Source organism: Manacus candei, unplaced genomic scaffold (genome assembly GCF_025592945.1).
Source record: "Manacus candei isolate 608988 ecotype Guabito, Panama unplaced genomic scaffold, ASM2559294v1 h1tg000046l, whole genome shotgun sequence".
Lineage (NCBI taxonomy): Eukaryota > Metazoa > Chordata > Aves > Passeriformes > Pipridae > Manacus > Manacus candei.
This window is the reverse complement of record NW_026138094.1, coordinates 4359571-4381387: the sequence shown is the minus strand read 5'-3', so window position 1 is coordinate 4381387 and position 21817 is coordinate 4359571. Positions and strand designations below refer to the sequence as shown.

The following is a 21817-nucleotide window of genomic DNA, read 5'->3' as shown; positions in this document are numbered from 1 at the left end:
GGGAGAGAAAAAATCATGTGCCATGCAGGTATGCAGAGCAGAGAGGGCATTACTATAACCTTGGTGACTGAGCTCACTGTGCAAATACAACACACGGGGCTTGGAGCTACGCAGACATCAGCACCTAAGTCACAGGATAACTATGAAATTAGTTGGACTTTTTCCAGCATTTTGATTTCTGGAAGTGTTGCCATATTTAGGCCAACTGTCCATAGCAACAGTACAAACTTCTATATGCCAAGCTACTTCCCAGACATCCCCTTCACTCACTGCAAGGGACCAAAACAATCATCTGTTCCGGAGTTTTCAAACAATAAGCTTTAATTGCCTTATTAGAAAAATAAGCACTGAAATATATATAAATGTGATTACATTAAAGTAATTCTGTAGTCTAACATACTAGAAACCAAAGCCCAGTCATATTTTTAATGATACAGAGTAGCAAGATTTAGGATTTAGAAGTCTTCCGTAGAGAATACCGAAGTATCCAGTATTGTTTAGGAAACCACAGTAAAGATGAGACAAACCTCCACGTTGCAATAAAAACTAAGTAAATCAATTTATTCTGTATACTATACAATGTGTAAGTTTGTAAAGAACAATTGACATTTTTATCACCTTAACATCTTGACTGGGTGTAAATATGTCCAACAAAATGTACTCCTGTGGCCTTTACACAAACACTGTCCTACTACACCAAGAACAATGAGAGGGAAGCCTTTGGTGTTACAGATTTGGGGACATATCTGTGAAGTTGTAATTAATTCACTTAACTATCTCAAATAAAATGTTGGTGCTAGCTGCTATTATAAGTCTACATGAGTACTACTCTAACAACTAAACACTGTCTATCTTTAAAGGCAAGATATGAAAGGGACTGCCAGTCTACAGTGTGGACAGGTTTTCTTTGAAAAAGGCAATTATCAAATGGTAAAACTCATATAATACATTATGTACATCAGTTTGGATGAGTTAATCTTGCTGGAGTAAGCTGAAAGTAAGCATCGATTTGCAGTCATGTTTGATTTACTGTTAAGTGATTATTGGACTTTAATTTTTATACAGTGTATGGAATCAAAATAGCTGTGCCTGCTGCTGAGGTCTGTCAGATGTGAAGGCTCATAATCAGTCACTGACCTAGTTAGTATTACAGTACTTCAAATATACACATGGATAATATGTTCATAGCTGAATTTGTGGTAATCCTAACAACTCCAAGTCACCGAGTGAGCATCGGAAGAGCTTGTGTTGTCCAACCAGCAGGACAAGCTGAGTCACAGCTGAGTGAGTGGAATGTTTAAATTTAAATGGCTATCTTTTTAAACCTTCCCAAACATCAAGAAAACTCACCTTACGGGAGCTACAGAGTAGTGCCACCAGACAATACACAGCAAGTCACCTTAAGTTGTTCAACATTTGTTTCAGGCCCAGTCCTATCATTAAGTTTCAATTTCACTTATGCATAGAAAAATAAAGAGGGATTTTGACATTAGAATAAACATCTATAAAAAGTAGCTTGCTTCAATATTTCCAGTTTCCCTGTTATTCTTCCAGCCTGATTTCTTAAAGCAGTAGGTCCATTTCTTCAACCTGTTCTTTAAAAAATCACAAATTTTTTATAGTACTAGTGGAGGATAAGGAATAAGGACAGGCCTGACAGAGCCCATGTAATTACTAGAAAAGGGCTATACAGAAAAGAATCAGTTTAGCAATTCTGCAATTCTCTGGAATTACTTTTCTGAATCAAAGACATTATGCAGACACTGATATTTTCTGATCAAAACCGGACCAAATAAAGACTATTCATTTTCTCTTGGCCATTTTATGTTTGCCTTTAGAGAGAGCATTGCAGAAGATACGGGCCAGCATTGTTTTTGACTAGCAGTCCTTTATACTGCAAGACCTTTCTGAATAAGTCAACACAAAGATTCTAAAAACATGCATCTTTAAGAGTGTTTCTCTTATCATACCTACACTGGTTCTTTATTTTTAATAGGCTGTTTCAGGACTATTTATTTAAAGAAAAAGGTATTCAGCAAACCGGTCTTTTTAAAGAGTTTCTGGTTCTCCCAAAGAACATGAAGGCTGTGACTACCTACATGAAAATCAATTACATTATGGATCATACTGCACTTTTAATATTCTGATTTCATTGAACTAACATGCTTTTAAATGCATCAAGTCACCTGTCTAATATCAACTATGTATTTTGTCTATCTAGTACTTACAATCTGCATCATAAACCTGAACAGGAGTTCATTCCTACTTTCTGATATGAAAAGTTACCTATTTCTCACTAGGTCATTATAGAAATACTATTTCCAGGTATTTGTTTCCCCAAAGCCAATGAGGGGCTGCTGTATAACAAAGAGAAAAGGAGACAGTTTATTACGTCCTCAGGAGTCCAAGAAAAAAGAAATTACACCCTTCTGCTTCCTGAAGTCTAAAATAGCCCAAACACAACTGCATATCAAACGTCAGTGAGCCTAGATGTGATGTTTGTCACACAGGGAACTCTCTAGAACAGTACATTTAGCCATATTCCATGTCATCAGACAGAGCATTTCAGCTTTTAAAGCTTAAACAGCTGCTGAACAAAAAGGGCACTTGCCTGCAAATGTAGGTACAAATTCCAGATTTATATTTGAATGCTGGATATTGTTGCAAAACAAAATTTAGAACTGCAAAAGCATAAGGTTGAGTCAAGTGTCAATGTGTTTCACAAATTTCAGGTACACAATTTTTACTTTCAGTAGCAAGATTCTGGGCTCTTAGTTTCAGGACAAGACTTTGAAAGATACAGAATCACTTGTGCTTTGATTGGCACATTATCTGCTTTTTAAAATGTAAAACTAATAGACGTTTGCAAAAGGTTGTGCAAAACTATTGTATTTACAAAAAATGGCACAAGAGTGAATTCAACAGTCTATGCACATGCACACTTCATTCACATCTTCAACAAAAGTGTGTCCTAAGCTACGGAACTGAAAAGAATACCAGCTTCAACAGGCAGTTGTCAATAAGCACTAGGTTCACAAGAGTTACACCAGAATGGGCAAATATTGCCCAAGTAAAAACTCTATTGTTAAAGCTGAAACAGGTTTAAGGCCGTTCAAGTTCAAAAGCAGAAACAAAATTCAATCAGAGCCCTGTCTTTGTTTTTGTACATGCTTTACCATCTAGCAACTTGTGGTCTAAACCTCTATTTTAGACAACAAACCCAAACACGGAAGAAAAACCCAACACAACTGGAGGTTATATTAAATACAAATATGCTGTAATTAAGATGAAATAACAAAAGCAGAAACATTAGAAGTTGTAAAACTTGCGATGTCACTTGCTGGAACCAGTCCTACACTAGGAAATGGGCAATATGTACATTTTCAAGTAGATTACATTGCTCTAACCAAACTTGTCCTTTTTAATCAGTGCATTGTTCTCAACTAGTCCAAATACTACATTTTACTCTTAACAGTATTCCCTTACAATAGCAGCACATGCTATCGCTACCTGCAAAGCTGTCAGTCTCATGACTTAGTGTAAGAAAGAAAAAGGGTGATGTGAGGGTGAGAAATAACTATTAAGGAGAAATAACAGGAATGAGAATAATCATGCAGTTCAGCTGTTCTCGTCAGCCAGCCAGCTTGCTAGCAACAAGAGATGGTTTCCGCTGTGGAAGATCCTGTGGAGTAGGAATATGGTCACCAGTGACTTCTGTCTTGTCAGGAGCTGCAGTAGGCAGTTGCTTATTTTTCATCTTTGCTTTAGCCATGTTGTAATCACCAGAATCAAAGTATTTTTGCTAGAAGACAAAAGCATACATATATTTAAAATCCTGAAATCTTATGACATGTATACACTGAATTACATCATTCAATAGGTAGTTTTAATTTTGAAAACAATTATAAAACCTCCCCAATTCATCAAGTGGCTCTACATCAATTAAAAAAAAATATGATCAAGATTATTAAGCACAGACAGCTCAACTCTTAACATCAGGTAAATATAGGTTCTATATATGCCATTAAACTCACACCATACATGAACATTATTCTTGCCTTAGTTTTCCCAAAAGTTCGTCTTTGACAATTGAAACCTTGAGGTTTATAAATTTTGTTGCAGTGAACAAGTTCTGCTACACAGAATAACCAAACAATGCATGAACTAAAGCTGGAGAACAGAGCCTGCTCTATCATATCAGAAGATGAAAGTAGCAGGAAACTGCATGATAACAAGAAAACCAGTTTTCTGCATACACTAAAGCAGTGAAACTATAATCCCTAAAATTCCCAAACCAATTATTTAGCAAAGTCAAATCTACAATACAGTCCTTCTGAAAAGCACTGTGTGAAGGAAATTCTTACCCCACATTCCAGGGCTTAATACAAAAGTAAATTAAGTTTGAATTTCTAAAACAGTGTTCCTTAATCCATCAGCAAATTTTTATTAGCATTACCTTTTAAGAGTTGTCAGATTTCTCAAAATATTAAGTTATCTATGGATGTTAAGGCCAAATTACTTATTTATCCACATCATGGCAAGATGAGGCATGGAATTTCATCCAAGCTCTGCATCAAGTCTTCAACTGCTCACTGACACATCTTGCAGGAAAAGTTGTATTTTTTTTACATCTTACCATGAGGTCTGCCATTTAGGCACTTGTAACCCATGACCTGGAACAGATTTCATATGAGGCCAAAAAAAAATTAGAATCAGTATTAAGATTCACACCACTAACTGTTGGTTACAATCACAATCATCTCTGAAGAGAAGGCCCCCCAGTCAGCTTTGTATAGGCTTAGTCCTCAGTCAGTTGAAGAAGAGCCATCAGTACCTCCTATGTTTAAGTGCTTCCAGGCAGTATATTATTACCACACTATTCTGCAGCAGTATTAACCAGCTGCAAAATGTTCAGTAGCAGCAGTTGTTAGACAGAAGTAATGTGAACACCCGATTTAACAGGTCTTTACCAAAAGGGGAGGAGGTTGCTCAGGCAAGGCCTCCCGAAAGTGGCTTTAAATATTCCCCGTCAGAGCCTTAAAGTTACCAAATCTCTTTCTCCCATGCAGTCAGTAATACATCTGAATCACACACTTTTATTCAAAAATTCAATTTTATTCCCAATTCAATCTTTTTGATGGTGTAATCCCTGTTCACACAACAGTGTTCTAGCGCTACACCTGCAGCCTACACCTCAAGTTAGAACATGATCTGATTTGGAAAAAGGCTTTCACATTTTGCCCTTCAAAACTGAAGCAACCAAAAGAAACTTTTAAACAGCAATTAGGTAATAACAGAATCACTCAATCTTTAGATGTGTTGCAGCTGTTAACAGATCTATTTCTGTCCATGTAAGAGTTCCAAATAGAATCCCTCCACAGGAGCATGGTGGAACATTGTTCTCGTCTACCACTATTCTGGAGAAAGTGTGCTAATAATGGTGTGTGCACACAAGGCAGAACATTTCTGGACAGCAAATATGAACTGGCAGAGTGTGTCCTAGTTGCCAAATTGAAGATGATTTGGGCTACAGCTGCCCATATACATGTACAGGAATATCTGAGAAAACCTACCATCCTTTATGCATTAGCATATCAGTCCATTTCTTCCTTCAACTCATTCCTCTATTTTCCTGATTTATTTTAGCTTCTCACAGATGGCCTGTATTTGATCATCCCTTTCAAACTGACAGTGTCTGTCCAGTGTCTGTCTTTGTGTCACAAACACTATCTGAAAGCACACTCACTACCCTCACCCTATTTTAAACTTCATCAAGTACACCAGGACCTGTATCAAGTAAAGGTGCCTCCTCATTTAAGACACTGAGCCCATAAACAGAAACAACAGAAAACAAAATGGAAGAAAGTTATTATCACCACATCAGGAACTCAAGGAGACATATTAAGAATTGGAATCCACAATTTTATGCCATCTTTCATCAAAGTAGCAAAAGCCAATTAAGATGGCCACTGATCTGCCTCTGCTCAAATTTGAAAGTACATGTTGCAACAGCCTTTACATTCCACAGTGTATAATCAAGATGAAGATTTGTACAGGTTGTTCTTGCTGGTGGAGAGTTTTTCTCACATTTGCACCAAGTGCAAGAAGTCATAATTCCTTTATGGCTATCAATCCTTGGTGAGTGAATGCTGGTCTGTTTTCCTGAATTATCACCACAATCCACACTTACCTGTCCCTCCTGTGTCTATACATACACTGAAACAAATGGAGCGTCATTTAGGCTGCCTTTGACCCACGTAACTCAGAGGGAGTCACCTCATCTCCCACTTGCCCATGCCCAGCAGCCATTAACTATGCTGCATAAGCTCCAGCTTATGAGAGAAAGATTATCCAAAAAAACTGCCAACGGTAAACATTCCCAGGAGATGTTACCAAGTAGCATAGAACTAGATCAGCACTGAACTCCAGCAGCTGGTTTGCGAGGGATTTATACTTGGAAACACTGCATGTACTGAAAGGGCCTAGACAATAGCAAAAAAAACAAGTGTGACAGCAATGAAAGCACCATCAGAAGTAGTGACATACCAGGATTATTCCAAGAACAGAGTTCTAGCATGCCTGAAAGGCATTACATAACCACTTTATGAATAATTAAACTAAAAAAATAAACAGCTGAATAACTAAAAAAATAAAGAAACACTGGTTAGATGTGGAAAGGTACTGAAATATTAACTCACTCTTCATTCTTCTCTCACTATTTTTTGGTCAGGGTGTATATCCAGAACTATACCACCATTTTCAAACCACTGATGTCAGGTGATGGCTGGTCCAAGAGCAGATGCTAAACTTTCATGTGCTAAAAACACGGATAAAAGGAGTGAACATACATTTTGGGGTCACAAGACCGGGCGAGATAAAATCCCTACAGAATAGGGATAAGGTTCTAACCCTTGGTGTTTGCTGTAATGTTTTTTATTAGGTCTATCACCACAGCTTCTAAATTTAATTTTTTATAACAAGTGTGTTTGAGCCCCTAATGCTGTAAACATCTATCCTGCCAACTCAGCATTCCTCTTGCGGAAACAAATTTCTCTTCCTTGTGCTTTCTCAAAATTTAAAGTTCTTACCACACGAAAGCCTGTGGAGAGGAAAAAAAGTCAACCAGACATATAAATCTTGGCATTTTTTGTCCACACCCTATAGACAAAAAAGAACTCACTCCTTTTTGAAGCCTCTTCCTCAAGAAGTCTGAGCCTCCTGGCTTCTGGCCCAGATGAGGATATCTTGCTTTCAATTTTGCTTCTTCAGCTTTTTCTGGACTGATCACCTTATCCTCCATTTCCTGAAAGACAAGAGATACTGTAAATTAAATACAGAACAATGTATATTTATGCAGAATACCTCTGCAGGTAATACACCCACATGCTGCTACCAAGTGAGGCATCTCTCAAATCCTGACAGCAACTGTAGGAGTTCAGCCTCCCATCTTAGATACTCCTCCTGGAGATGTGCGCATTTCCCTCTCAGAGAAAAACAGTCTATTCTAAATTTGTATTGTTTCATTTTGAAAAAGAAAAACTCTCAAACAAAACTAATTTTTTTTTGCCAAAACAAGGATTCCACTAAGAACAAATGCTGAATACTTGTTTTTTCCAAATGTCCCTGTTTCATTGTCACGCTGCTCTGTGTGGCTGCTCTAACTGTACTGTGTTGATATCCACTGTAAAAGCCCCCCAAACCACACCTGCTGTCACATTAACAGCAATACTGTGTTTATATATGTCTACAATTATCCTAAAATTATGAGGATGAAGACAGTTGGACAGTGCATTTGTGTAAAATAAAATGTCTGTTTTATGAGTACACTGTAAAATATGGATGCTCAAAATAATAATTTGAAGATACTTATTTGGCAAAACTGCAATTTGTTCACTGACCTCTACTTTACACTCATCTGTTCCTGTCCACGTAGCAATTTGATGTATGAACTATGATTTATTCTACTGGATCATTTCTAAAATATCTTTCAATCAAAATTCTTGTTTTGCTCTTTCCAGTATTTGGCCATGGCCATTTTTTTTTTTTACGCAAACCATTGCTAGTTCAGGGAAAATATATAATGATTTGCACTGACTGCTGTAGTGTTGGAATTATCAATTGAAGTCACAAGAAGACTTTTAGGTAGGAAATAAGAATTGCCATTGAAATCAGGAGAGCCTCATTCATATGTGACTAAGGTTTCATGTCCACTTATAGCTGCTTAGGCAGCCCCTTCACACTCTTTTCCATGCCTGTCATCATCCTTTGCATTGCATCAATCAGCATGACTGCCTGTACTCCCCAGTAATGGGTTAAAGAAACTAATTCAACAGAAAAATAACCATTCATCTTTTTTTTTTTTCCTTCTCCCCTTGTTGGGCTGTTTTATTTGGATCCATTTCCACAGTGTGGATCACCAAGCAGCTACACAAACAGGTATGTTAGCACAGCAGCAGTGAGGACAGAGGAACACGAGCTGGGAGCTACTTAAGCGAGAACTGCCAAAGAACTGGAGCCACCACACTCGCCTATCCTAGGTGCTCTCCTATCTCTCTTAGAAAAGCTCCAAGTTGTATAATATTCAATATCTTTCTGGTAAGAAGCCTCAGAAACAAAGATTATAACAAGAGATTTAAAATATAACATTGTCTTGTTCCTCCATTAGGCCAAGACATCTCAAGGACAGCTTTGCACAATACAGCAGGAACCTGAATCAACAGCTCTCCCAAGGAAAGACAGAAATTCCCATAACAGGTTAAGAGAAATTTCTATGATGACAGGCACCAGTGCTTTTTATTAGATCAAAATGCAGCTGGGCAATAAAATGCAAAATACAAATACAAATAAAGGGCAAAGTTCCCCTGATTCTACTGAACATAAAACTACACCATTTCTCACTATATAATGTCATACTAGCCAAGACCACAGTTTTCATGCGTTATAGATCATTCAACTGCTGTTATCCCTATTGTAGTTCATTAACATGCCGACAGAGACTGGATTTTCTCAAAAGTAATCTTTTCAGCTCAACACACTCAACATCTAATGCTGAATCACTGGGTCCTTGCTGCTGAGCCAACAAAGCATTTGAGGGGGAATATTTTGCCACTAAAATCCAAACAGAGATATTTTTTAAGAACACCAGACCAACAATAAATAGCTTATATAAATATGCATTCATGGTTCATCAAAGGAGACATTTATGCAAACTCACAGGGCTGACAAATTATCGCACAGCAGGCAATCCAAACACAAAACACTGTGTTACGCATCAATGCAGCTCAAAAGGATACAGACCACAGTCTATTACTCTTGATGACCAAAAACAACTAAGGCTCAAAAAACTATGGAAGACGAATTAAAGAATTTCAATACCGTGACTTGGGGTGTCAAACAAAACCAGCTGAAGGCAGGTTCAACCTAAGACAACAGATTTCCACGTAAAATATAGTTAAGCTGCAGCACTCCTTGCTGAAGGATACAGGGGGTGCCAAGAATTTAGATGGATTCAGAAAGCAATTTGATGTGTTCATTCGCTGCTCAGAAGGCTTCTAAACTCCAGACTGCTGAGACCTTAGAGCGTTTTCTTGGGAAGATCACTGCCTGCACATCTTGGTCTTATACTCTTCTGTGGACTAGATGGTACTGAGCACTCCTGGAGATGTGTTGCTGAACCACAAAGACTTTAACCCAAGCCACTCCTACATTTAGAACATTCTCCCCTGAGTTACAGAAGCAACAACCAAGTGACTAACAAATGATTGGGAAGTGGGCGGAAATCAAGATATACCATGCTCTTCTTCCTAGTGACAACCACACAAAAGTTATAATTTTAGTTCTCTACAGGAATCTGACACAGCTCATGAAGTCATTAAAATGCTCTACCAGGAAGGCTGTAGTTACCTAACTCATTTAAAGATAGATTTTGCTTTTAGAGAGGTACTAGCAGCATAAAGTTACATATCTGGTGGACTACTGAACTGCATGGCTAAAAAAGGAGCCATCAGCCTTTTATAACTGTGGTATGAACAGCTCATCCTCTTTAACAGAGGACATTAGACAAAATGCAAAGCAGAAAATGGGAAAACAGCCCAACCCTACAGCAAACTGATGTGGCAAAAGCCAGTTCAGCAACAAAATGCACCACCTTTAACAGCTTCCTGAAAAATACAGGCTTTTAAGGCAAAAAGAGTCAGTCACCCAAGCATATATTGTCCTACGCCTGAAGTTTCTTTGTTTCTGAACTTCCCCCTGCCACTGTCCTGAGTTTTCACACCGAGAACAGGAAACGCTGGTCCTTGGCCAATTTTCAATTTTCATCACTCTATAGTTCAAAACCTTTCTCACTCAGCACATGCACGAGCTTCTTACAGCACATTAGAAAAGTTTAGAAAAGAGCCTGTGATCATGAAAGTGCTGCCTCAAAGTTCATTTAGGGGTGTCATCTTTTTTAAGCATGCATATAAATAAGTACTGGAAAATGGGCTGTTTATGTAAGTATTTCAGAGGTAAGCATTAAATGTTCAGTTCTGCCTACCCAGACCAACAGTTTTAGTGGAAGTTAATACTGCAATGTCATAATGGCACTGATACCACATCAGGACATAATCTCACAGAACACAAGAGTTTTATTTTATTCATATTATATAATTTTTCTTGAACACCTTACCAGATTAAAACTAAATCAGCAGACCAATAAGGAACTCCTGTCTCTCATATAATTTTTCCAAACACTGCATTTCAAGACTTAGCCTGAAACTTTGCTAGCAGAACTGGCCACAATCACCCGACTTCATCAGAACACACTAGAAGGCATCACAATAAACTTGCTACCACATATTTAACTATGCTCCTATTACAGAGCTATTCTAGGAGTGCTGCATAGGCCAGGGACTTATTTTTATAGGCTTTGAACAGGAACAGTATCCCCCAGCAGCCTACCTGGCATGAGCGTTAAGTCACGCTGCAGAACACACCTATTTAAGAGCAGATTACAGCCCTGCCAAAGCAGCTGGTTCTGATTACTGCACCTATTGAGAAGGTATCCTTCCGGATTAACCCCCAAAGCTCCACCTGTACGACTAACTCATATTACAAACTGTAAATTATTAAAAAAAACCCTGACATCTGAAGTAGATTAAGCTTTTTTTTTTTTTTTAGCGCTCTTCAAAGCAGTACTTGTGTTTCGTAACTTCTCCCGATCGGAAATAGCCGTGGGGATTGCGACTGGGCTCACACGGCAATGACAAGACTGAAAAACAAACGGCTTCTTAAAGTCACAGCACAGTCATCCCTAAGGCCGAATCCCACTTAAGAAACGATACGATTATTACCGACAGAGATGACATAACAGGGATACCCTAAAACAGCCCAGCCAGCCATTCTTTAGGAAAGCTGTAACTAGCACAGGCCACGCTCGTTGTGTTTTGGGTTTTTCTCCTCCTAAACAGCTCATATTAAAAGCTAAACGTTTTCTAAAAGTGAAACAAACGTTTAGCTCCCGGATTCCCACTGCTCTCCCTCCCGCCGCTGCGACTGAGCCCAAACCCACCGCGCCGGGTGGCGCGGCCCGCGGGGCACCCGAGAGGAGCGAGGCCGGGGCGGGGAACGAACGGGAAAGGCCATCGGCCCGTGCAGGCCCGCGGGCCGAGCGGGAACGCCAACATGGTGGAGCGGCCCCCCCGCCTCGGCGGGGCCCACACTGCCCGGGGAGACCGCCCGGGCCCTGCTGCGCGGCGGCGGCGGGCCTGGGGCAGCCGGTGCTGTGCGGGGCGGCCGGACCGTGACGCGGGACGGCCCGCGGGGCTCCCCGCGCCGGGGGAGGGGGGGGAGAGGCCCGGGCGCGCCGATGGAGGCGGGAGGAGCCCCGCGGGGCTCCCTTGTGCCCCTCGGCCCGGCCACCCACCTTCTGCTCCTCGGCCGAGGCGGGCTCGGGGCTCTCGGCAGACATGGCGCCGCGGCAGGGGACGGCGGGGCTGGGCAGGAGGGACGGGGGCGGGCGGGAGGCGCGGCCGCGGCTCCTCCGCGGCGCTGCTGCTGCTGCTGCTGCCGCCTCCTCCTCCCGCACAAGATGGCGGCGCGCGCGCGGGACGGCGCGCCGGCGGGGTCACACTTCCTCCGCCTCGGCCCCCGCGTGCGCGGGAGTGGGATCCGCCTCCGCCCCCGCGCGTCACGTCCGGGGCCGCGGGTTCGAGGTCGGGCCCGCCTGAGGCACCGTGTAGGGACTGAGCCAGGGCTGTCGGGACCGGCCGGGCTCCGGCGGGGAACGCCCTGCTGCTGCCCTGGGGGTGCCGGGATCGGCCGGGCTCGGCCGGGCACCGTGAGGCGGCTTTCAGAGGTGGAAGCTCGGCCGCACGGCGCCGGTGCCCCACCCCTGTTAGAATAATAACACCATAGATTCATCAGGGTTGGAAGAGGCCTTTAGGATCATCCAGTCCCACACTGCCTCTGTAAACACTAAACCACATCACCCGGCGCCACATCCAGACCTCCAGAGAGGGTGACTCCACCACCTCCCTGGGCTGCCTGTTCAATCCCTGACCACCCTAACGGTGAAAAAAGTCGTTATAATATCTGACTTGAATCTCCTCTGTCTTTACAATATCTAATTGAATCTCCCCGACGTCAGTTTCAGGCCATTTCCTCTGGTCCTCTCACTGAAGAGAGCGGCCCCACCTCACCCCCACCTCACCACCCACACCTTCCCCCTGTGGCCTCCCCGGCCCAGCATCGAGGTCAAGGGAAAAAAAAGACCTTTGCTGCTTGGCTAAAACGGCTACTTTTGGTGATGAAAACATGAGGAGCCGAGTCCTCAGCCAGCATTATTAGAGGATCTCCTGAGTCCCAGACACAGCTGGCAGGATAGGAGGTCTTGGTCCATTGGAACTTCTTAACAGCACAGTATCACGTTATACAGGGTATTTTTTCCCCTCCCTATCTACTTTTCCCTGTCTTCTTCTTGGCTGAACAATAACCTCCCCTGGACTCTCTTTAAGAGCATAAAGGAGAGTTTTCAACAGCCCACTGTTAATAAACCTTTGGAGATCCCACATACAGGGATTATGTGAATGGCAGGTATGGCTTCTACTTAGTAGTTAACTGCATGTGTGCTCCCACTTCTGCTATACAAAAGGTCTTTCCCTACCATCTTTCACCACTTTCCCATAATGTTGACCTCCAGCTCTGCCACCACTGTGTATCCCCACATTCCACATGCCCTCTGGCTCAGAAGTCCCGCCTGCAGACCCTGCCAGGTGTGGAGAACCAGCTGGAGCACAGCTCAGGAAGGACAAGCAAGGACAGGCTTTGTGGGATTATGGTCGGGAAGGCCACAGGAGACAAGTCAGAAAAGTCTATCAAAACAGAAGCAGTCAAAGTGTACTGAAAGCCCCACAAACCAGTAGTTGGAAGTGGGTTTCTTGTGCAACAGAGACTTGTTCAAAGAGCCGGACTGTGTAGTTGCGAGGAAGCCAAGGAATGTGCATATCCCTCATTCAGAAAGGGATACTGCTGGTCAGATAGCACAGCAAAAATCACAGAACACACTAGTGTTGTTTGCCTTATGACAGAAAAAGCCATGATAGTAGTGGGTGTGCCACATTTCCTTCTAGCAAAACCAGATAGAAATGGTCTGAAGGTGTAAAAAACAGAGCAACATAGAAAAATGATCATAGAAAGGATGAAGTTCATAGATTTTGAAAGGAAGCAGAACAACAAAGCAGTGACAGCGGACAAGAATTGCAAACTTCAGGAATTTCTTTCAATTCTCTTAGGAAATTAATCTGAGGGAAAACACAGTTTTGAGGATTCAGCAGTTCCTTAATGAAATTATTTCTTTAAAGGAACAAACTCTACAATGCAGAGGAAGGATGGGAAGTAAATTCAGAACCACAGGAAAAGCCCAAGTTCTTCAATGTCTTCAAATACAAGAAAGCCTACAGAAACTAGGTCAGTTTTTTAAGGATGTGTATCTAAAGCAGATCACGAAGACAAGGGGGCACAGAAACATTACTGAAAATTACTGAACAAACCTTATAAAAACCAATGGGTTTAATGTTTCTTTTTGTTCAATCTGGCCTGATCAAGGTAGCTAGTAACAAACTATAATCTCTGACACTTCCCCATGCAAATTAGGGAAACTTAATGATGAAACTTTAATGTGGTGGATGCAAGCTTTGTTGGAAATGGCTATCAATTGTTCCAATGGCAATGCTGTGTTTAGTATATAAAATCTTGGGTAGTAAGAGAACAAAGTTTCATAAGGAGAGATACTATATGGAGAATAGCAGGTAGGACACCTCTTATACAGGCTAACAAGATGAATGCAAGTTGACATCTGATACTGAAAAACCACACATTACAACGGGATGTATGAAGAGGACTTTAATCCATAAGATTTACCAACCAATTCTTCCAGTCTGATTGGCACAGAGAGGCTCTGCTTCAGGTGCTCTGTCCAGCCTCAGACACTTCAAGATTGATTCAGACCAAAAGAAGAAAGCCAGAATGATGAGAGGTGCAGAAAATTAAATCTACAAGACAAGGCTGACTGAACAGGCTGGGGTTGTCTTAGATAAAGAAAAAAAGGCTGAGAAGGGAGATACAAGAACTAAATTGCTTTCTTTGCTTATAGTGAAAAGGTCAAGTAGTATTTGACTGAGTAAAGAGTCTGTGACTTCTCAAAAATTAGTCTAGTCTCATTTCTTAGCCTGTGCATAGAAGGTCATGTGGAATTTAGTTAATAGTTTATGAGCATTCAGCCTTTCTTCAGGTGTGTCCTTAATGGAAAGTGTTTACTCAGATCAAGCTGTAAATGGAGAATGACTCAGTAAAAATCAAAGATGCTCTCAGATAATCTAAGGTAACTTTCATTCCAAATCCATATAGGGACTAAGTGTAGTTTGACTATTTAAGTTAATACAAATTTATTTCCTAGACATGACTTCTAGTAACAACATATTCAAAATTCACACTTCTTTGCTGTTCAAAGCAAATTTATATATTACTCTGAAGGGAGATGGCTTGAAGAAGTCTATTTAAATAATGTTATCAAGATACAAACATTGCATAATGTCAGTGTAAAATAAAAGGTTAATCTACTAGAGGGGAATGGTGACTTTTCATTAGAAGTGTGTCCTTTTCTCATCAAGTATGCAAGCAGCTGTGCACCATGACACAAATAAGTACTTCGAGGATATGTTGTTTGCTTATGACTCAATAGCAGCTACACAAGAACTAGGACACAGTCTTGATATACTAGTCCAGACTCTAGTTCTGCACACAGTACAACTGCAATTGTATTTGACTCTTCTGCTAGCAAAAGAAGCCTTTTCTCAATTTTAAAGGGCACACAAATGACTAGAAACTGGAAGCAATGTCTTCCTGTAGTGTTTTCCCCAAGCCTTTATGAAATAAATGATAGGTAACCTTTGAAAACCTGGTGTAACCTGAGGGGAAGATACTGTTTAAGTGGGGAACAAACTCTAATATCTGAGCTTTGCCCTTTTGTAGCAGCAGGCATTTGCATATACAAGATAGTTGATAAGCATCATCTGGAAAGTCCAGTCTCCCTTACGATCCCTGGCAGACTTCCTGGAGATTTCACAATACACTGACTTCTCTCATCTAAGGGCAGTGCTGAATATACAAGATGCACATTCATTCTTTCTTTCTCCAGAGTCTTCATCAGATAACTCTCAAATACGAAGGTCACCTTTCATATTACTGACACTCTAAAAACCTACAGCAATGCAAAGAAAAACATATAAATCAAGGTGAGACGGTTGAGAAACTCAGATCTTCAGCAAACATCATAAAGCTTCATTTTCATTATTAAATATATACCTCAAATATAATCAAATGCTTCTAACTTTATTTCTCTCAGTTACACAGTTAAACACTTAGCATAAACTGTTCATCTGACTGTGTTTTCTTTTAGGAATACACATACGTATCGGAAAATATTCATATTCCCAGTGTAGCATTGCTAGTAAAACTTCCTATGGCCACCTAGTGGCTTACATGGAATTGACCTATGAAAAATATTTAGGATTACATGAAGATCCTTCTCATCTAAAAATAAAACAAAAAGTACAAGTTTCATAGCTCTTGCATATATTTAAGATATAAATACTAATTTGTTCGCACAGTACATCCTTTAACACAATCTGAGAAATCAAATGGGGGAGGGCGTGAATTTTATGTGAGAAAAACTAGTAACAGAAAGCAAAATTAAAATGGCCCTTAAGGAAAGAAAATAAATTGAGGGAGCAAAATGTGAATTGAATTAATGATCTGAATGCATGAGTAGGTAAATAAACAATCTGCACTATGGTCACAAGTGTTATTAAATCTGTATATGAGAAAAAATGGAAACGGATACCATTAAAGAGAAAAAAGCAGCTAAATGCTTGCATAGTATGAAATGTTATGGAAATTCACCTGTTGTCCCCATTTTCAATAACTTAAATGAATATCACTTAAAACAGCACACAGATTAAAGACATCTGTATATATTTCAGATTTCAATATTAATGCCAAAAATACATAGTATGATTTTACATAGGATTTATGCTACATTAGAACACTAAAGACAAACATCACTTGAGTATTAAATGAAACATTAAATATTAAATAACTGAAAAATAAAATAAAAAGTGTAAACACTAAACTAACTTGGGAATTTGCTATTGCAACACATCCAATGAAGTGGTTTTAAACAGTACAAAAAGATTAGATTTAAGTATGTTTCCAGTCTACTTGGAATACACAAAGCTCATTCCAGAAACCTTTTAAAAACTGGTCCAGGATCACATAGAACCTTCTTTCTCTTGAGCGCTATTTTCCTTCCTTTACAGACTTAACTTTATATTGTTGACTCTACCAATCTTCGCTTGTAAGAAGTAATCAACAGTAAAATGAATACTTTAGTTTGCCATTGTTTGCTAGCATCTTGGTGAAAACTGAGGATTTGTTGGAGATTCAGTGTAAGATTTGAGTTCATATGCAGCGCCGCTATCAACTTCCATGGATTTCCGAGAGAATAGGAGCCTTACATCTCTGTGGAGGTAGATCTTTCCAGATTTAGAACTCTGGAACCTGAAAAGATACAAATACCTGTGTTATCTAAAACAAAACTTGATCTTTAGTTATTATTGAATAAAATGCATTCCTTTAAGACGTTAAGGCCAAAACACATTTGAACTAACGAAATGAGTCAGTTAAAATGGAAGAAGAAAGTATAACCTAACGCTTTCTTTCTACTTTGTTTCTTTTGACATTTAAAAGTTCTGTTCCTAATCACCAATGCAGTGCACAGCTTTGAAAGTGCCATGGAATATGTGAAGTTCACACTGCAATTATGTACGTTGATGATTAAAGTTCTCAGCAATCTGAGAAAAAAAATGCTCTTCCGTGAGCACTCCTGAAGATGTCCAAAGGGGCATCCTAAGCACACAGAAGAGGGAAGGTTCAAATATATACATATCAAATATATATTTCAGTGCTTATAGACATATTTCATTGCTGTCTTTATGAATGTAAAACTAAGAAGTTAACTACTGCTTTATACCACACACCAAATTTAAGTCCAGCTTGAGAAGGAGTAGGTACAGGGATCTCTGCAGGCAGACACAAGTTTTTCTGCACAGAATAGGGAGCTATTTCAAAGACACTACAGTTCACTGGCCCAATCACCAATGTAAACAGTGGTCAATTCCTAGGCTCATTCATCTTTTATGCTGCAGCTAAACAGCCTAATTCAGGTCCTCCAAACCTGCCAGGAATGTGTCAGTTCCACTTTCCTTGAGATTTAACAACTGTATATAGCGAGAAAAGATCTGCATTTCAGAGAACTGTATTCTATAGTCTTCATCTGGCAGAACTCCCTAATTTCCTTCCCTCGATCAGGAAAGGCAGGAGAGCCCAAGGACCATTTCTTAGGGCAACTGAACTTTATGCCACTACCACCATGCCATGGTGAGGGAGAAATGTATTCCTACTGTAACAGAAACAGAAAAGCTACTGCTGTTGTCCTGACAAAATGATACCATTACAAATGCTGAGAGCAGTGCATGCTGTATTACCACGTGTATTACAATCTGCACAGATTTTTAATAGGCATTTACTTATTGATACCGTTGAAGCAAAAGTAGTATCTCTAGAATAAACCTCTCCATGATCCAACTGAAACTGTGAGAAGTAGGAGAAAGACAGACAACTGTGGAAGATCCATCAAGGTTTCATCATCTGAGGAAGGCAGGTTGTTGAAATGGGTTCTGTGCCACTGTTCTGTTCAGAGGAGTGATGCAGAATAGCCTGTAGTCATCCCCACAGCCAGACAAAGGAAAAGTCTGTTCTCCCAGATACAGCTGTCAAGGGCATTAAATGCAGCAGGGTCCAGCAGAACACTCCTACTGGCTCCCACAGAGCTCTCATCCATCACTATTTATTCGCTCAGTGCTGTCAGTGTGAAAGCCCTTTACCTGGTAGGCAAAGGGGAGAAGATAATACCTTAAGAGAGGACTCTGGAGGAGAGCACAAGAAGGAAGAGTGAAAGGGACAGAGTATAGATTGAACACCACAAACAGTTAATTCAGCATGTAGCTCATAAGACATTTTAAAAGGGAAAATTTTACTGAAAAGTCTATTGGCAGCGAAAGTATGACTGAAATTCATATAAAATAGATCTAGTTATCAAAGCACCATCATAAAATAGATCTCAATTCCCATTTTACACATGGATCTTTCAAAAAAATTATCAGCAATTATTCTGAAGCTTGCTGTTTCCTATTGGTGATAATCCTGCAAGACTTGCTTTGCTCAGTAGATAATGGTTCCCTGTGGTGTTTCTGAGTGTGACATTTCACAAAGACTGAAGAAGGATAAGTGGGAGACAGCATCAGAGTTGAGGGGATTCTTCTCATTTCTGCATCCATCACCTAATTTTTTGCTTTTAGGCATGTTTGCTGTAGTAATTGGGATTTAGAAATGTTGCTTTTTATAAAACAAATACATTGAAATAATCAAGAGACAACCATTACCTACAGCCTTGGGAAGTGATGATGGAGTGGCCAGCATGAGACTGGCTCCAGAGCTGTGGCAGCTCCAGTAGTTTTGCGTAAAGAAATTAAAAAAAACCCAACACAACCTGCCATCTCTGACAGATGATGCCCCATGAAGAGTAACAGCAGATAAATATAAGAAGGCTTAAACACAAAAATATCAGATGAGCTAGAAAGTCTGGCAGAGGAAAGAAAGTGATACATATTACTGAAGAAATTATAAATACAAGCACAAAGCCCCTGTATGTATTTTACAGGCCATCAAAATTCACAGAGAATAAAGTCACAGAAATGGGATGATCACAAAAACATATGTAACAAGACACATTTTGTAAGTGGAAAAGACTATACAGCACAACCTATAACATCTGTAAGGAAAATCATCAGGACAAGGATACAAATAAGGAAAAATGGTGAGAGACCAGAAAGATCAAAAGCAACTAGTAAATCATTAATAGGAGGTGTCTTCAGCTTCCACCAATAAAGGTATCATATGTTGCATAAGGAAAATATTTAAAAAAAAACTTTCCCAACTTCTTGAGGAATCACTACTTTTAACAACCAGTTTCAAGCTTACCCTCCTCTAAGCCTGCAGTAACAACCCCTGTTTAGCTGTTAAGCAACAACAATTGTGCTCCATGCAATTCCTGGCAATGTGTCAGTAACTAAGGCTGTTGACCAAGCTTTAAGGACTTGGAAAGCGCTGAGCTGTGGGCAGGTTGGCTGTTTAACTGCCTTTCACAAGGGTACCAGAACGTGACCTAGAAACCAAGGGATGGTCACCATCCTCACACCAGGCAAAAACGAGGCACAAACAGAGCTGAACTCACGGCTCTTATGTAGGTTAATTACAACACAAAAAATCATTGCTTCACAGAAAAGTTATCCCCAAAACATCTTCAAAAACCAACTTAAACTGCAGGTGCAACTCTTGATTTTTTATTTTAATAGCGAATAAAGCTCTGCTGTCTGTGCAAGTTACATTTTGTATTTCAATAGTGTAGCTGTGGGTACAAGTACAGTCTAATGGTGTATTGAACAGGATCTCAAACATACAGAACTGCATGCAGAAGCTGCATATACAATAAATCTGACACTTTAAAGACTGTTGTAGAAAATCTGGCTGCCAATGTTAAGCTCCAGACCTATGCAAGCACTTTTGCTGAATTACCACTTGAAAAGGAGCTTTCATAATGTGAGTGCTGACAACTGTGATTAAGGCCTCCCGAGCAGATGTGACCACAATGCAGCTCACTGGTGGTGATTTCATTTGTTTTTTTGAGCAAAATTTCAACGTGTAAGCTTAAGATGCTCATGTTCAATAACTACTGCAGCTACAACTGAAAGGCTGTTCTAAGTCAACTTGAGTAACAATAAATCTTAAATAATTAAATAAATCTTAATAATGAAAATTTTTTAGGTTTGTGTAAGGTTTCAGTAAAATGGGCTTCAGGAAACATTGCTGCTTTTAAAAATTAAGTTTTAAAAAACAATGCTTTAATATACTACTAAAATTTTTAAAGCTTTCCTAATTAAAATCCATCTTTAGTAAAGAAGGCTACTAAATGGACAACTGAATACTTTGTAAAATCATAAGTGTTCAGTATAACAAAACACAAGACAGATCAACAGAAGCTACTGTAATATTTCAAGGAGTTCTGCTATTCTTACATTATGAGAAAGGACCCACTGCTTGGATTCATTGCTGAAGAAAAAACTTGTGGCATACTCTGCAGTTACTCACTTTCCAAAGTAAGCAGATAAGCATCATAATTATGAGAGCCTTTTTTCCAGTCAGAAGTAGATGCATTTCCAATTACACATTATAAATCCATGAGCTGATTCCTACCGGAGGTCTGAAAGCTGAGCTAAATTGTACAAATAGTCAAAATGAGAAGCATCAGAATGGCCACGTTTCTGTCTCTCAGCAGGTATCAGAAATAGGAAGCTCTTAAAAAAGACCTCTAGTGTAAAAGATGACAGAGCAGAAAGCATACTTGCCTTCAAACTGCATTAAAGTAGAAACTGAAAGGGACAGAAGTGCACCACTCCTCATGCCTGTACACCACACCCCGCTGGCCACAGACTTTTGCCCACCACTGCAGCTGGTGCCTGTCCCCAGTTCCTCTGCACGGGTAGACCAATATTACAAGTGAACAGAGCCTGTTATTGGGGCTACACACTTTTTCAGAATTTACCCCTGAAGAAAATTTTTAGAAGGTGGTTAAGTTAGACATGACAAGTTAGTGTGACCTGAAAGGATGAATTTCAATCCAGGCTAAAATTCATAATTTAAATGCAGTTCCACAGCCTTATCATCACACTATTTTCACACTCCAGTAAACCAACACACTTTTTTTTATGCCTGTCAACTTTCACTTCATGGGAGAACTTGGCCTGGAATCACTGCTCTAGACAAAGTAGAGTTTGAAAAGTCTGCTGGTTAGAATTCAATGCTGCTAAATAGGAAAAGTAATATGTAGCAGAAATAATTCTGAAGAAGAGGGAAGTGTAAGATATTTGATTTTGTTCTGCTTGCTCACTTCAGAATGTCAACCACTGCTGGATTTCCAAGTGCTGCAGTGAAAGCACTGGGTCTGCACGTACAGGCTTTGGTTACTACAAAAATGCAGGCAAAAAATCTGCAAACTGCAGGAGGACAGAGCAAATTCATCATTCCCTCCTTTGTTTCCAACTGCAGTCTCCAGAACATCCTGAGAGCAGCAGCACAGCGTCTGGTTTCAGGCAGTGCTTTG

At 40.1% G+C, this 21817-nt stretch overlaps 2 protein-coding genes across 5 annotated transcripts in view; both read right to left on the bottom strand.

The window, feature by feature from the left end:
• Positions 1-534: 534 nt before the first annotated feature.
• ARPP19 (cAMP regulated phosphoprotein 19) lies at positions 535-12116 on the bottom strand. Of its 2 annotated transcripts, none has more exons than XM_051797025.1 (3): positions 11906-12116; positions 7181-7303; positions 535-3802 (listed from the first exon to the last, which is right to left on the bottom strand). In XM_051797025.1, the coding sequence occupies exons 1-3, from the start codon at positions 11948-11950 to the stop codon at positions 3632-3634; spliced, it is 339 nt and encodes a 112-aa protein (XP_051652985.1). In that variant the 5' UTR covers positions 11951-12116; the 3' UTR covers positions 535-3631. The 2 variants fall into 2 exon arrangements, with proteins under 2 accessions (XP_051652985.1, XP_051652986.1); XM_051797026.1 differs by lacking the exon at positions 11906-12116 and adding an exon at positions 9376-9659.
• A 3675-nt stretch (positions 12117-15791) lies between these two features.
• The window catches only part of ATOSA (atos homolog A), a 47969-nt gene continuing 41943 nt past the window's right edge, over positions 15792-21817 (bottom strand). For all 3 annotated transcript variants that reach the window (XM_051797000.1, XM_051796999.1, XM_051797001.1), the window contains exon 12: positions 15792-17097. In XM_051797000.1, coding sequence (XP_051652960.1) covers positions 16944-17097 — 154 coding nt within the window. In that variant the 3' untranslated portion in view covers positions 15792-16943. The remainder of the gene's footprint in view (positions 17098-21817) is intronic.